The following is a 15098-nucleotide window of genomic DNA, read 5'->3' on the forward strand; positions in this document are numbered from 1 at the left end:
TTATTTTTTCTTCGTTCAGTGGATTTGCGCCATCAGTCTTCGATGCAAAATCAGTCAAGCCATTCCGGAAGTCGTTGTTCGTTTGTTCAAGAAATGGCAATTTCGGATCATGCTGCGAGTGCAACCCTGACCTTAATGGTCCGCTTGCTGATATATACCCTTGCACGGATCTGTTCTATGTCCAATCGCTGATAATACTTCTGCTAGTGTCCTCTTGATATCACCTCAAAATCACATCCTCCTACTGCGTCGAGTACAGACTTCATCATCTTTCGCTTCCGCACATGTCTTCCCTGGCGGCAACATATCCTCTTTCCACGACGGTGACCCACCACCTCCTGAAGATGCGAGTCGCCACCGCGATAGCGATGTCTACCGTATGGCAGCTGTCCGCGAAACGTTCGAGGAGAGTGGTATTCTGCTAGCGAGGACAAAAGATGGAAGACTGTTGGAGGTAGACGAGGAAGAGAGGACAAAAGTTAGAAAGCTCGTGCATGGAGACAAGATCAAGTTTGAAGATTGGCTGGATGAGAAGGATGCAAAGGCTGACCTTGGTAGGTCCTTGACGCTAGATGCTTGTCTTGCGTACAGCTGCCCAAGAATATGCTGACATTCGGGCAGAGAATCTAATCCCCTTCACTCGCTGGATCACTCCTACCAATCTACCCAAACGCTTTACGACACAGATGTACATCTACCTCCTGCCACTCAGCAACACGCCCAAGAACCTGCCTTCCTCATCTTCTAGCGCCGAAGAAGACGAACCTGAGGTTATGATCCCTGTGCCCACCCACGACGGCGGCCTCGAACACACTGCTGCTCGCTTCCTTCCACCAGCGACTTGGCTACGTCTAGCCCGTGCCTCTCGCATCGTGCTCTTTCCGCCTCAATTCTTCCTCATGTACCTACTCTCGCCCTTCCTCTGTCCCTCTGGCGATGTCGGCAAAGAAGCTCCAGTACCAGATGCGGCTACACTACAGAAGCAACGAGATCAGGTGCTCGAATTCGTCAAGGAGGGTAACTGGGGCGAGAAGTGCATCTCACCAACAGTGTTGGGAGGCAAGAAGAGAGAGGATGGCAGGGTAGTGTTGGGCCTTGATAAGCCTGGTGCTGAGGCTGAGCCTGAGGGGAGGAAGGGAGATATGGAGAGAGTGGTGCTGGTTGAGTTCAAGAAAGAAGGTCCTAGGCGAGTAGAGGTCGGTTGGAGGAAGGATGTACTGGCTGAAGGGCGCGAGACAAAGTTGTAACGATGTTAGATATATATATATATATATATATAGCTGTCATCTCAATTCAATAACCAAATTCATAACTTGCCCAGCATCGTCTGAACTGCAAGTGTCATATACATCTTTGAACCTCAATCGATCATTATGCATCTCTGTTATGGTCCTGCTGATCAAGACCAAAGTTCGTATATTCAGTCACTATATACGAGATGCAGAGTTCAGTTGTACCCCTTGTTGATAGAAGTACACTGAATGCCTTGCAACAAACTCTGATCCACATCGCCACAAGAAAACTCATTGACGGTGCCATTCGGACTACTAACATTGATATCCGACAGCTCGATATTAGTGCAAACACTCGGACTGCTACAAACCACATATCCAGAAATCGGACTGTACTTGGAGCTGGTAGTGCCATGAATATTCTTCATGACGATATTCGAAATGGTCAATTTGGAGGGAAACTCATTGCAAGCAGTCAAATTCTTCTGGCCATAGCATTGTGTGACTTCGATGGCGTAGTCGACGTTGTTGATGTTCATGGTGTCGTAGGTGATGTTGTTGACACGGCCTTTGCCGCCTCCGCCTTGGAGGTCTCCAGAGAGGGCGGCGGGGGAGCCTGGCCAAACTTTGATGCGGGCGCCGTCGCTGGCGTTGGACATGGAGATGTTGTAGACGAGGACGTTCTCTACTATGTCGGTCTCGGTGGGATACTGGCCGAGAGATCCAACACTGATGCCATGACTGCCGTTGCATTGAAGGTTCTGAACTAGCATGTTGGTGCTGTTGGGCTTGAATGAGACACAGTCATCGCCGTTATTTATTACTGAGTTTTGGATGACGATGTTGTCGCTGCGGTAGGTGTCCCATCCATCCTAATGAGCAAAGAGTCAGTACGACGATTCTTCAGGCTTGTCTCAAGATACTCTTCTTACAGTGTTCTTAGCCACATTCTTGCTCTGGCTGTATCCTGAAATTGAAATGTTCGAGAACAGGACATTGGTGCTGTTGGCGACCCAGTTATAGTACTGCGGACTGTATCGCAGATTCAAGTTCTGAATAGTCGAGTTGAGCAAGCCAACAACACCAAACAGAACAGGTCTCAAAATGTAGATGTTCTGAGCATACAAGTCATACCAGACCTGGCCGTTGCCGTCAAGGTAGCCTCCGCCATATACATTCACATCATTTCCACCGAGCTGGAAGAATGTTGTGGCATTTTGGAAGACTTGTTTGAAAGCGTTCGCTTGCCAGTAGTCGGTATCGTTGGTGAATTGGACATAGCCTTGGATGTCGATATCGATGTGGTTGAGGTTGGTCAGGTTCAAGGCTGTGCCGATGACATATTTCTGACCTTCCGAGAAGATGACATGACCACCGTTGTTGCACTTGTTGATGGCAGAAAGAATGTAGTTCGAGTCGTCTGTCACGCCGTCGTTGTGAGAGCTGACGTAACAGACTCTATTTCTGGAGGGTGAAGAAGGGAATGGCTTGAAAGGCTTCTTGGGTGAGATATCCGTCTTTGGACGTGTCCCTTGATGCTTAGAGACACTCTTCGGAAGATGTTTGGTGTATTCCTGCTGGGCAGACCATGTCGGCGAGGCAACAGCTGTGATGGCACTCAAAAGAGTCGTGACTAAGAGAGGTTGAAACAGCATCTTGATGTTGTAGACAAGACAGGCAAAGATAGTGATGAACACGGATCCATCTTGGTGTGTGTTCGGATACAATCTTTATATGAAGGCATTCTGTCTAGAGAACCCTCATACAAGATGACGCCTCTCGTCAAGGTTGTCTGTTTCTCCGCAAGTGTCGTCCCGTCCACGGGGTAAAAACATGGGGAACATGGACGGCAGCTAACCGGTTAAAGTAACATGTCACTCACATCCTTAGATCAGTGGGATGGACGGAGAATTTGAGAGATGTACCATTGGCGGAATAAAATCTGTCCGACGCGAGAATCGATGCGAATGTGGAGATTTCAGGAAGGGAGGAGCATGAGGGCAATCATGGGAAGTTCGGCACAGCGTCGCACTCGCGAAAGCCTTGACCGATTGACCGCACCTGTCCGTCACCGAATCATCCAAAACTACACACAGACTTCAAGAGCTTCTCGTGGCCATTGATGACCACCACAGCAAGATAGTGACTGCATGTGTCAGACAGAAGTGATAGCAGATCACACCGCAGATCCAATAGTTGAAGAGGAAATGTTTGATTCTACTGACGACCCTCGAAACCACGCCAAGACCTGGGGTGACGAAGCTCTTGATCCATCCGACTTCACCTGAAGCCTCTCTTGATTCTACTCAGCAACCTTCTTTGCTGGTCAGAGCGCAGCAAAGAACCATCCCTACGAACGAGGACTTCCTGATGAGAACATTTTCTCCTCAAAGCTTCTTCATCTCAGGATCTGATAATGAAGAGATACGACACTGTTTGCCCATACCTCGACCGAGACACATTCTAATACTTTACTTTTTCTTTGTCTCACAAAGAATGTCGTGCACAAAGGGAAATGCTTTGGACACTTGCAGGAATACTGACCATCTCTTTGACGTGTTGCTTCCAACAATGTTTGTATCTTTAGACAATCATTGGTTGTGCTTTCAGTAGAGTCGATGTAGGTGAAAGTAACACGCAGCGAGCATTTCTCTAGCATTGTAGGTCCAACAACACTTTACAAATTGATACATATCCACGCAGGACTGCTCCTGCAATCCACTCGAATACCTCTTCAATCCAGCACGAATCCAAAGCTTCCCCCAGATACCATGGCCGACATGCACGAGCTATTGACCACAGTCAGAGATATTTATCAAAAAGTTAGCGAACTGTATGGCCTGATCAAGGATCGCGAACAAGATCTAGTCGTTGTCGACAAAGCAGACTCTCTAATGGAAGATGCAAAGACCGATCTTCTCTACCTCAATGATTGCATCCACCAGTACGGTAACGAGATGCAGCGTCCAGACCAGAATACTGATTTCATGCACAACAAAACTTCAGGATCCTCTCACACCTCATTCGACGGTACAGCCAATAACACCACTACGAAAAGCACCGAAACCCCGCTGGGAGATGAGATGAAGCGTCAGGTCGAAAACACTATGAGACGCATGGCCGAGTTGCTAAAAAGGAAGAACAATTCCACCGACAACGGCATGGGCTATGATGACGCCGACTTTGACATACTCTGAAGTTCTGTAGCTGCACACATCAAAGCATAGTAGAGGAGGATATGGAGACATGCTAGGACAGGAAGATTCCGGAATTGGGTTGTAATTTCACGTATGCGAAGGGAGTTAATGGCTGTACCAACACAATGGACAATAGCAGAAACATAAATACTGACGCGTCTAGAAAGTGCCAACACCGAACGCGTATCCTTGTACATTGCTCGAGGGCGGGCATCTGAAGCAGAAAAGCACGTCCTCATCTCTCCTTCAACTCTCTCTCACTCAACTCAGGCACCCACCTCAAGATTCACGATGACCGTTCTCACCGACCATGAAACACTGGAACTCCAGCGCAAGATCGAGCGTCTGGCCAACGCACTCGTCACCCCTGAACAATGCGACGAGTGGAAGCAGCATTTCCGCACCGACACCGATCTCCAAGGCATCAAGTCACTGCTTGCCCAGAAGCGCGCACGTCTGTCCTATGCTCCTCTTCCTGAATGGCAGCAGAACGAAGTCACTTCAGCATTGGCTCAAGTTGAGACATGCATCCAGCGGATGGAGATGAACCACACCAGGCAAGTCACAAACCAAGTTTTCGAAGAAGTTGTCTGACGGAGATTAGTTCTTCCTACGTCTGCTCTGTTGTCAAGGAGTCTGTCGTTACGATCTTGAAATCTACTCTCGACCAGGTCAGGAGAGGCGAAATCTTCACTGGTGCTTCTGGATCAGCTTTGCAAGCCGCAGTTGTCATGATTGACAAGCAAGACATCCTCGACGCTGTCTTTCAGAGAGCCAACCTTGAGGCACTCGACTCCGAAATCACCATCAAGAAGCATGTCGTCGCAGCTCTCGCAGGTCTGGTGCAGAGAGAAATGGTGAGATCCGTCGACAGTTTGTCCGGATACTAGGCTTTGTGGAAAAAGAAGGATGGTTGCGCAATTTGTCATGGGTGGATGGCACTTGGAGAGGATAAGAAAGACAGTCACAAGTGTGCGCCGGGTTTGGATGCAGCCTTGAATCATGTTTTGGAATTGGAAAGGAGTCTTAGAGAAGGGAAATCGGTTGAATCGGTATGTAAAACTTTCAGAACTGGCAGCCACAACTCAATGCAAGTCCATCTTCTCTCTTTCCCAAAATGTGCCTGCCTTGTATATACTGCCATCAGCAAGCGCATCTCTGCCTCATAAACAAACACTCCTTCGACTACACACGTCCACCGCTTCATTGTCTGCATCACAAGCCGAGATGGAAAACACCAAATCAGAGCCCGACTTGACAAAGATCCACGAAGCAGTCGACGCTGCACTCGCCAAAATTCACGATGCGCAAATCGACAACCACGACCCCAGCAAAACCAAGGAAGACACCAATCGCGACCTCATGGAAGCATCAAACTTACTGACCCAAGCCAAAGAGAACATTGCTGCGTATGTTCACATACTATATCCATCGTTGTCTCATCAAGAATGATCTGACCTTCCATACCAGGCAGTCCATCGACACCAAGATCGGCCATGCTGTTGACTTCGTCGTAGCTAAGATCGATAGCCTTCCCAGAGATCATGTCATCGAAGGAGCACCCAACGTTCACGCCCCAGACTGGCCTGATATACGCGACGACCTCATCAAGCAAGTCAAGGTTCGCCTCGAAGCTTACTTCTTCCAGCTCGAAGAAGGTATGCTCATGACTCTTGGCCCCAAGGTCTTCGAATCTCAGGCTAGAAGAGAGGCCTCGGTTGTCGTCTTTGGAAAAGTGCAGGAGATGCCAGAGATACTGTCCAAAGGCCTCTGAGAAGCAACAATACTGAGTTGAAGGGTCATCCTCGAATGGACAGATGTTTCCAAGTAAGTAATCGAAAAGTCCATTGATGCCACAAGTGACTGATTCAATGCTAGTGCTACTGCCCCTAACAGCTATAGCACGCACTAAAGCTGTGCCACGTCACCCTATCTTTTCCAACAGCAAGATTACACAGCCAGCACTGAAGGGGAAGCAACCAAGGAGGTAAAAAAGAGGTAGAAGACAAGAAAATCACACTATTGCATAAAGGTTTGTTACACGAATGAGAAGTGAGTCTGTAACATTGATATCACGTTTTGGCTCTTAGGTACCTATCCTTGCTTGGAGTTCATTGAAGATATTTGCTGAAGTCTCCTGATGGCGGACTTGCCGCTGGGCTTCTGAAGTTCTGTTGTACAACTCATGAGCTCGCCGCTCAAGCCCCAACCTGTAATCGCCTGTTATCCTGGTTGAGCGTCCTATGTGAGCGTCATCGTGGCAACCATTGCTTTAAGAGCATCAGCTGCATGTTCACGGGCCGCCTGCTTAACTTCGGCCTCATAGTGCATCAGGGCATCCTTGAACAAACTTTCGTACATGAAATGACCGAAAGCACCTCCAAAATGATTGGAATCATGGAGATTTTCCCAACCAAACTTTTCCTTCAGTTTGCGTTCGATGCTTCTGCGTCTTTGATCGCCTTCGGGACCTTCAAAGAATTGATCGGCCATGTTTTTCGCGAGTTGAAAGGGAGGTGCGTTAGAGCGCATTGCATCGGGCAGGCGATCGACTGTATCTTTGATGACTCTGTCGCTGATTTGGTGAATCATCTCTGATGCACTTCCCAGGCTTGTCAGTATCAGATCTCGACTCCAAGTTACGAGGCGCTCTTACTTTTCAGCTGCAGTGTCGCCATCTTCTTCAAGGTCGTTGCGTAGCTTTTCAATCAGAGACAGGCAGGGGCGCGGGTCAAAGGTTACATCTGGATCTCTCTCACAACGCTCTTCGTGATCCTCCAAGATCTCGGAGAGCTGTTCGAGTTTTTTCTCCACACCCTGGATGATGCGTCTTACACTGTCCTTATCCATCTTCTTGGTCGATGACAGATGTGGAAAGTTGTGGTAGTCGAGTGTGTAGGAGTAATTGCGACTGTGTTGGTGTTGAAAGTTCTAGGATGATAGGAGAGCAAAGTAGAGCTTTTATAATAGATCGCAGCTGTGAGTGTGAGCCAGTGAAAGTGATATCGGAGGTGAGAAAGAAATGAGAGAGGAGCTTTTGTGATTGATCGTAGCTCCAAGTATTTATGAATCAGTGAAACTGATAGCGGAATCGGAGTGCAAGCTGAAGTGACAATTGGAGGAACACTCAGGGCCACTGAGGCAGTGAATCTGATGACAGCTTGGGCGTCTTGCTCTGATCGAGTTCTTCTTCGTTCCAGAAGAATCAGTGTAACCTATTCAGCTTCGCGTCGCATAGAGGTTTGAAAAGAATGCTATAATTCTATAATCATGTTGGTCTTTCTACTGGGGTGTAATGTTGTTCTGCCTGAAATTTGCGGTTTCCGGACTCTTGGTGAGTTGCGAGCGCCTTGTTCGTATCTGCCGTGATTGTGTCCATGACTTTCTCCATCATACCTCTGCTTCTCAAGGATACAAGAGCCTCCTCTACTTTTGGTCCAGCACTCTCGCCACTCGCATTGATGGAGTAGACACCGCTGCCGACTGTCCCATCAGACCCTCTGGCAACGGAGATGTCGTCAAGAAGCGGAACACCAGCTGCTGGATCTTCCAAGCCGGCTGAATATCTTGCACTCGTCGATAGAAACACATGACGATCCCCGGCCTCTTCTGGAGGCATGTAGAACAGCGAGCCAAAGATACGAACTACGGCTTTGACGGCAGTCAAGACAGGCCCAGAAGTACCGCGTGTGATGCCTGATTTTACCACACCAGGAAAGTTGTGAATAAAAGACACATTTGGATTTTCCTTGTGATGGCTTTCCAGCGAGAGGGTTGTGATAGAAGCGGCGTGATCTCTGTTGGCCATGAGCTTCATATGCCAACCTTGGAAGTCGTCCATTTGAATCTCTCCTTCGAGAGTTGCAATAAACACTGAGACGACTCGGCGCAAGGATGTGGCATTATTGATTAGAGGAAGGAGATTGGAGATAAACCGGTTGCGTGCATGGACAGCCAGTGCTGCAGGGTAATGGAGACCTTCGTCGGTTGCTAGATACAGAGTCAATCAGGATCTTGTGTCACCTTGAATATTTGACAACATACTTTTACCAGTCTGCAAAGTGCCGATGGTGAGAAACAGCAGGTTCACCGATTTCTCATTCTCCTTTATCTGGGCGCAAATCTCATCGACATTACGAATCAAACTTGTATCTTTACTGATAAACGTAAATTCGCCCTGTGGATTTAATGCTTTGCACTCATTAACAATGCGTGTGCCGGCTTCCTGCGAGCGTCCAATCAGATAGACTCGCGGAGCCGCTGTCCATTTCGCGAACTGGCGGACTGTAGCTTCTCCAACACCATTTGTTGCACCGACGAACACGGCGACAAGTCCAGGAGGAAGGGTGGATGCGATCTTTTCGTTCGATGCGCGAACTGTTTCCAGGGCAACCATGTTGATGAGTGTGAAGCAGTGCTTTGATTTCACGACTTGCTAGGATGACCGACCAACATTTATATATCTCCATGATCCTCATACAAAAAATACATGGATGGATTCGGAGCAACAAACTGGCCGATGTAGTGGCACCTGTGTGAACCAAGGACCAGATGGAGCAAGAAGCCACGCCGTTCAAATAGAGGGAATGCCTCCGATACGATGGTACAACAGACAGGTCGAGCAGATCGGCGATCATCAGCGGCAAGAATCAACCTATTAATCCAGTGCATATACCCCAGATCGGATCCTTCTTCAATAACACCATGCGTGCTGTCGCTCAAACTCCCATCTTCAATATCATGCAGAGCACTTCTTTGCTTGTCAGAGAAGGTTCAAGAGTAGGTTTATAGACAAGGATTTGCGACCCTAGGTAAAGACAATGTCACTTCAACAGTAAGCTGCTATCCATTGCATCAGGAATATAGACAGAGAAGCATGCTCTTGCATGTATGTTCATGAGTCATTCCAACACTTCTGCAGCTCGCACCTTCCAAGCTTGCCAAACCATAACACAACACTCGAGCCCGGTCTGCGTGTTGAAGACCATTTTCCTTGTCAGAATTACGCTGATCATAATTGAAACATTTGCTTGTTCCTCTCCCTCATGGTTTCCATTGTCTATCATGCCTCTTTGGCGACCTCAATCACTCGTACTGCGCTGCTGAAGACACGCTCACGGTAGCTCGTGCTCTTTTGAACCGGATAGTCAGCGAATGCATCCCGCGCGCATGCCAACGCAACAATTCAAAAGATGGCACTCAGCATCGCAACTATATCAACGTGATCATGGCACGTAACAACTACGTGGCAGCTATATCCGGTGATACAGCAGAGCACGTGGTAAAGCCTTTCATAAATGAACCATGGAGTCTCTTGGAGAACAACCTGACAACCTCAATAAATAACACCTTGCAAAGACAAATCTACAATCAGACCCAACAATGACATCCTTTGAGCTTTTCAACCACGTTGAGGCTGGCAAAGAAGACGCCAGAGACCTAGTCGGAAGTCTCAAAGCCCTTCAGCAGACACTCAAAAACACAGATACAGACACCACCATCCTTCAAGACCTCAATGTCTGTCTGTTCAAAGCTCAGGAGCTGTCTACTGAATCCTTCCTGTTCATTGAGAAGGAAGCAAACAAGTAAGTTTCTCTCAGGACTTTGATAAATCTCCTTGTTGGTTACGAAGCTGACAACGATCCTGAAATAGTGCCAGAAAGATGGCAGACTTCCTGACCGACCGCGCAATCTCAGAAGTCGTGGGAAGACTAGCAGACCAAGCTCGCAGACACACGCCTCAGAACAAACTCGCCGTCTTGGTATTACGCTACTACTTCGAAGGCACCGGCGGCGACATCAATCGCAAGAATTTGGAAGCAAGATTGAGAGAAGCTGAGGAGATTGGCAGTCTGGGTGATTACCCTTGGACTTGCGAGTTTGAGGATGTGCTCGAGAGGTACAGAGTCAAGGTTGAGAAGCTTGCTTTGGAGTTTGTGGTTGAGGAAGCCAAGGAGATGTTTGAGAGTCAGGCTTTGACTTGCTTTGCTGTGGAGGATGAGTGAATGTTTTGAGTGGATTTGTAGAAGATTGATGCAGCGAGTTTGATCTGAGCCACATAATGAAGTGGCTTTGCAGGAAATGGTCAGAGACAGTTTGGAGTCAACCAGTTGGATATCTAGTGTCAATGTCAATCAGTACTCGACTCTTCTTCGAATACTTTCACATTCACTCTTTCTTTGATTCAGAGATCATCTATCTCTGGCACATGCACTGAACGGAGAATCAAGTCGCAGATCGTCTCTACCCAGAGATAGGTTGCACTGCTTATCCTGGTTGAGTGCCGACATTGAGGTGAACTGTACTGTTGACTTCAAATCGGAGCGATTAATTCATTCTCACTGTCTCTCTTGTTCTCACTCTCAGTCGCTAGCCGGCAGCAATAAAAGACTCACCATCGGTTTGCTTCTTCTTCTATCCTTCAACACAACAACAATTGCTTCTCAGCACTAACGACCAGCACACACTTCCCCAGCCACTGTCAGATAACATGGACGACACCGTACTGCAGAAGTGCCTCGACCAGGTTAAAAGCTACAACAGTGAACTGATGAGCACGACGATTCTGTGCGAGCTCGAATTTCAGAGTAGAGGCGCAGAACACGACGAGGCAACGGCCAGGCACTGCACGGGTCTCAGCGAGAGAATATCGACTATGATCGATATCAGCATCGATGCAAACAAGAGACAAACAGAAAAGTAAGGATTCCTGGGAGCTGCATTCCGGCTGTCGATGCTAACATGACAAAAGCGGCAAGAAGATGGCTCACTACATCGCCGACCAGACAATCAAAGCCGCAGTAACTCGCCTAGCCACCCAGATACGCTTGCAGCCCCAAAACCCGATGGTCACCTTTGTGCTAGACATCCTCTCCGAGAGCCCCGAAGGCAACGACAGACGCAAGAAACTCGAGGCCAGGATCAAAGCAAAGATGAGTTTGGCTATTCTCGACGCCGGTGACGAAGGCTCAGAGTTTGCAGAGAAGGTACAGGCTTTCGAGAAGGAAGCTGGCGAGCTGGCATTGGAGTTCGCAATCAAGGATGCAAAGAAGATGGCCGATGAGGGCCTGGGAATGCTGGCTATGATATGATGAATGCCGAGACTGAAAGAAAGGCATGGTCAGATATGCAAAAGAACGCCAGACGACGTTCCCAAGTTTCTGAGGTCTTGAAGTCCACTCCATCATGCAAAACACCGATTAGAAAACAGTAAATGTCCCTCCCGTATCTGTATCAACGACCTATACTCTCAAGCGGCCGCAAACTTACAAAGGAGTTGCTTTCAAGCATCGATCTAGCGACAAGGTGGAAAAAGAGCAAGGGTCTGGACAGAAAAAGCCAGACCCATAGTCTCTTCTTGGTCACCACCGTTTAGCCTCATTGATCATGGGAGTGAATGACACACGAGGCAGTGGGTTGTGTCGCTGTTCTTAGAGTGAGGAGGGACGCCACGTAAAGAAAAGAACTAAGAATGTAAGTGGAGGAAGGATGGAGTGCAAGGGTAGGAGCGAATGAATATGTGAGATAAGAATGCTTGGTCGTTGAACAAGGAAGTTACGGTGCACTTGGCGACAGAGAAATGTAAGAGCCACAGATGCAGCTATACTTGCCAAGGACGTTCAGATGAAGTTGAACAGAAATACCGTGAACTGACGAAGGCGAGCACGCAGATTGAGCAGGTGTAGTTGGCGCATATGGACAAATCCAAAAGACGAAGAAACATAGCAATACGCAAGGTGAGATGAAGTTGGTTGTGTGTTTTGGGAGGGAATATCATTTTCTTTTCGTTGACAAGCACAGTCGAAAGGGTATTTTGCGTGGTCTTGTAATATGCTTTTTTGCGCGTATGTTGAGCAATCTCCTCCAGCCAGGGAATCTTTCTGTCGAAGGTGATTGGCGCGCGCGCGCAAACCAGCCGCCAGCTAGGACAACAGGCAGGCCAGCAAAGAAAACCCCAAACTCCGAGTCCCCATTGTCATGTAAAAAAGCCTTGGGTCCTCCGTGATGCCATGGTGTTTTTTGTTCATGTCCTTTTGTCGGGCTCTTATCAGCACTTGTGGTTGTCGTATGGGTTTCCTCGAAAGTCGCTCACCTCACACAAAAGCCCCCAGGTCCGTCTTTAAGCGAGACGCTTATCGGCTGGCGCTCCAGACGTTCTTGAGGTAGCCGTCACGCTGAGCGAGGCGGTTCATGCAGTCGTCGGACTCGCCCATGGCGCGAACGAAGCCGCAGAGGGCGTAGGCCTGAGTCTCGCCAGTGAATCTGCCGTTCTCGTCGACCTTGGCGATGCTGATCTGAACAGAGCCGTGGTCCTTGGCCTTGATGATGCGGTTGGTGGCGCTGCACTTGCGGGGGACGTAACTGCACGTTCGAGATATGTCAGCCCTTGTCTGTCCTGTCTTCCTCTTGTGTGTGTCTCTCTTTCTGTGCGCTCGGGGGACGCGCTCTGTTCGTTGCGAGGGCGAAAATCAAGGAATCATGGGGGGAATCGTACAGGTCGACAAGCTCTCCGCGTTCGTTCTCCATGGTGACGGTGTTGTGAGGTGGGGGGTTGTCGAAAAGAAAATGGGACTGAAGACGACGACGTTCGGCGGTGCGAGAACGGGAGAAATTCGACTTCGTCAAAGCCCACGCAGCTGCCCCCAGCCCGCAGCCATTTCGACGCCAAGCCCTGCCTTTTCACCAATTTCATGGCCTGTGCGTCGTCCAAGTCCTGGAACATAGTTTTTCCGGCTCTTCCGACCTTGGTGGTAGGCATACATCGACCTCTCAAGCATCAAGTCAGACACATTTCTCCAATCACTTGGACATTTAGTACTAATGCTAAATGGGTTTGCGAGAGAGTATTGAGTGAAACTTGTTGATATTGATATCAGAAAATGCTGTCGATTGAATGATCAAAACCATCGCTTTATGCACCTCGAACCCTCCAAGGTATTAGATCGTATATGAATAAAGGAAACGCAAAAATAGCAGCAAGTGCAAGCAGTATTGACAAGAAAAGAGCCTTAATCATAACATCCAATCCATTCTTTTGTTTACAGCATCATAGCGGCAGCAAAGAATGCAACAAGCGCAACAAGGCTGCCTGCAACAACTCTGTTGCCGTCATTGGTGCCGCTACCTTCCTCGAGACCTTGTGAGAACGAGCTGGATCCTGATCCAGAGGAAGAGCCCGAGTTCGAAGAGCTCGATGAGCCAGACGAGCCCGAGGATCCGCTGCTGCCAGAGGACGAAGAGTCATCACCACTGCCAGACTCGCGCGAACCGCCACCAGAAATACCAGGAATGGTCTCGGGTTGACTAGTCGCAGAAGACGAAGCAGAAGACTTGCTGCCACTCTTGGTAGCAGTTGCAGTTGAGGCAGAGCTGGCACCCTTGCTGGGGTTCTCACCAGTGGCAAGGAAAGAGGACAAGATGGTGTTGTTGTTACCGATGACAACAGTGTCGTTGGTTCCGTACTTGTTCTCGTACCAGTAAGCCTTGTTGCCTTGGTTGTTGTAGCCGGCTGGGGGGTTGTAGCAGTCAACAGACTGTTCCAGAGAATTAGTATTGTGCATGCTGATAGCAAAAAGAGTCCAAACTTACGACATCCTTGACCATGGCGTAGTAGTAGCCATTCTGCATGTACGGACTGTTCCAGTCAATCTCACCACCAGCCCAGTCAATGGTACCTTGAGCATTGCCAGCCTTGCCGGCAGGCCACAAACTGAATTGGACTCTCGCAGGGGTCTGAGGGTAGTGATATTGGCCAGCGGTCTCGTTGTAGGTTGTGTTGCGGTCAAGAGTACGAAGAACTTGGCCATCAACCTCCCAGCTGAGAGAATCAGGTGTCCAGTCGATGGTATAAGTGTGCCATTCCGAGTCAGTGTTAGGTGCAGAGAGGTTCTTCTCATTGCCGTCTGTAACTGTATTAGTCATGATCACGGATGTAAAGGTTCCGTGTAACTCACAATCAGTAATTCCTTGGAAGTAGTAGTTGCTTTGAGCATTCTCAATATCGCTACCAATGAATTCGAAGTCGATTTCGTCCTTGACATCACTCATCATGATGAAAGCAGTAACGACACCAGGGCCTCGACTGGTCTTCACGGTAGCGCTGATCTTGCCGTACCAGACATAACGTGTGCTACTAACAAGAGTGCCTGATGAATCCTCAGTCATGGTGAGCAGCACAGCCTCGTTGTTGTACATCAGCGGGTTTCCAGAGAAGACCCAGTTGCCGGAGGATGGGTCTCCAAGATATTCCGTGTTTTCAATAAAGCCATTCATGTTGGAGAAGTCGTAGTCGGAAGACTTGCAGACAGGTGCAGGCATGCAAGAGTCCATGCTGAACGAGTCCTTGGGGTAACATCCTCCCAGACAGTATGCGCCAACACCGCAGAATCCATAGGACGAACAGCACGGTGAGCTGGAAGGGCAAGGGTTGTTTGCGTCGCAAGTGATCATGGCTTGAACGGCCGAGGCCGCAGCCAAAGTCACGGCGGCCACAGCGTGTATCGTCTTCATTTTTCGTAGGTTTCGGCGTCACGAGTCTGCGTCACGTATGGAGATGGGTGAATCGAGCAAGCGGTGTAGTTGAAGGCTGAAGCAGCGTCGTGGACAGGGCCGAAGGGGGAGGCGTCGTAATCACGCGGCCGCTAAAGTCGTCGATTCGTGTAAAGATTGG

The 15098-nt window shown here is 48.8% G+C and overlaps 11 protein-coding genes across 11 annotated transcripts; 6 read left to right on the forward strand and 5 right to left on the reverse strand.

The window, feature by feature from the left end:
- Positions 1–181: 181 nt before the first annotated feature.
- M437DRAFT_41323 (uncharacterized protein) lies at positions 182–1247 on the forward strand (the record flags this gene model as incomplete). Its single annotated transcript, XM_041020362.1, has 2 exons — positions 182–554; positions 622–1247. Coding segments are annotated over 2 exons (999 nt in total), but the record flags the coding sequence as incomplete, so codon positions are not given.
- A 200-nt stretch (positions 1248–1447) lies between these two features.
- Positions 1448–2887, reverse strand: M437DRAFT_41363 (PGX, glycoside hydrolase family 28 protein; the record flags this gene model as incomplete). The annotated part of the gene is made up of 2 exons (XM_041020371.1): positions 1448–2104; positions 2165–2887. The coding sequence occupies 2 exons, from the start codon at positions 2885–2887 to the stop codon at positions 1448–1450; spliced, it is 1380 nt and encodes a 459-aa protein (XP_040882764.1).
- A 1116-nt stretch (positions 2888–4003) lies between these two features.
- Positions 4004–4429, forward strand: M437DRAFT_63292 (uncharacterized protein; the record flags this gene model as incomplete). The annotated part of the gene is made up of 1 exon (XM_041024227.1): positions 4004–4429. One exon carries the CDS (start codon positions 4004–4006, stop codon positions 4427–4429), a length of 426 nt encoding a protein of 141 aa, XP_040882765.1.
- Positions 4430–4720: 291 nt separating this feature from the next.
- Positions 4721–5319, forward strand: M437DRAFT_41514 (uncharacterized protein; the record flags this gene model as incomplete). Its single annotated transcript, XM_041020395.1, is given in 2 exon segments — positions 4721–5017; positions 5029–5319. 2 exon segments carry the CDS (start codon positions 4721–4723, stop codon positions 5317–5319), a joined length of 588 nt encoding a protein of 195 aa, XP_040882766.1.
- A 337-nt stretch (positions 5320–5656) lies between these two features.
- Positions 5657–6203, forward strand: M437DRAFT_81595 (uncharacterized protein; the record flags this gene model as incomplete). Its single annotated transcript, XM_041027587.1, has 2 exons — positions 5657–5838; positions 5900–6203. The coding sequence occupies 2 exons, from the start codon at positions 5657–5659 to the stop codon at positions 6201–6203; spliced, it is 486 nt and encodes a 161-aa protein (XP_040882767.1).
- Positions 6204–6670: 467 nt separating this feature from the next.
- On the reverse strand, positions 6671–7279 carry M437DRAFT_41075 (uncharacterized protein; the record flags this gene model as incomplete). Its single annotated transcript, XM_041020310.1, has 2 exons — positions 6671–7031; positions 7086–7279. 2 exons carry the CDS (start codon positions 7277–7279, stop codon positions 6671–6673), a joined length of 555 nt encoding a protein of 184 aa, XP_040882768.1.
- A 418-nt stretch (positions 7280–7697) lies between these two features.
- M437DRAFT_72611 (uncharacterized protein) lies at positions 7698–8825 on the reverse strand (the record flags this gene model as incomplete). The annotated part of the gene is made up of 2 exons (XM_041025886.1): positions 7698–8419; positions 8474–8825. The coding sequence occupies 2 exons, from the start codon at positions 8823–8825 to the stop codon at positions 7698–7700; spliced, it is 1074 nt and encodes a 357-aa protein (XP_040882769.1).
- A 983-nt stretch (positions 8826–9808) lies between these two features.
- M437DRAFT_41032 (uncharacterized protein) lies at positions 9809–10434 on the forward strand (the record flags this gene model as incomplete). Its single annotated transcript, XM_041020298.1, has 2 exons — positions 9809–10014; positions 10083–10434. Coding segments are annotated over 2 exons (558 nt in total), but the record flags the coding sequence as incomplete, so codon positions are not given.
- A 485-nt stretch (positions 10435–10919) lies between these two features.
- Positions 10920–11520, forward strand: M437DRAFT_63297 (uncharacterized protein; the record flags this gene model as incomplete). Its single annotated transcript, XM_041024228.1, has 2 exons — positions 10920–11128; positions 11181–11520. The coding sequence occupies 2 exons, from the start codon at positions 10920–10922 to the stop codon at positions 11518–11520; spliced, it is 549 nt and encodes a 182-aa protein (XP_040882771.1).
- Positions 11521–12561: 1041 nt separating this feature from the next.
- M437DRAFT_81600 (40S ribosomal protein S21) lies at positions 12562–12955 on the reverse strand (the record flags this gene model as incomplete). The annotated part of the gene is made up of 2 exons (XM_041027588.1): positions 12562–12790; positions 12924–12955. 2 exons carry the CDS (start codon positions 12953–12955, stop codon positions 12562–12564), a joined length of 261 nt encoding a protein of 86 aa, XP_040882772.1.
- Positions 12956–13467: 512 nt separating this feature from the next.
- M437DRAFT_40575 (uncharacterized protein) lies at positions 13468–14938 on the reverse strand (the record flags this gene model as incomplete). The annotated part of the gene is made up of 3 exons (XM_041020215.1): positions 13468–13962; positions 14018–14331; positions 14383–14938. The coding sequence occupies 3 exons, from the start codon at positions 14936–14938 to the stop codon at positions 13468–13470; spliced, it is 1365 nt and encodes a 454-aa protein (XP_040882773.1).
- Positions 14939–15098: the final 160 nt, after the last annotated feature.

Source organism: Aureobasidium melanogenum (genome assembly GCF_000721775.1).
Source record: "Aureobasidium melanogenum CBS 110374 unplaced genomic scaffold scaffold_3, whole genome shotgun sequence".
Taxonomy (NCBI): domain Eukaryota; kingdom Fungi; phylum Ascomycota; class Dothideomycetes; order Dothideales; family Saccotheciaceae; genus Aureobasidium; species Aureobasidium melanogenum.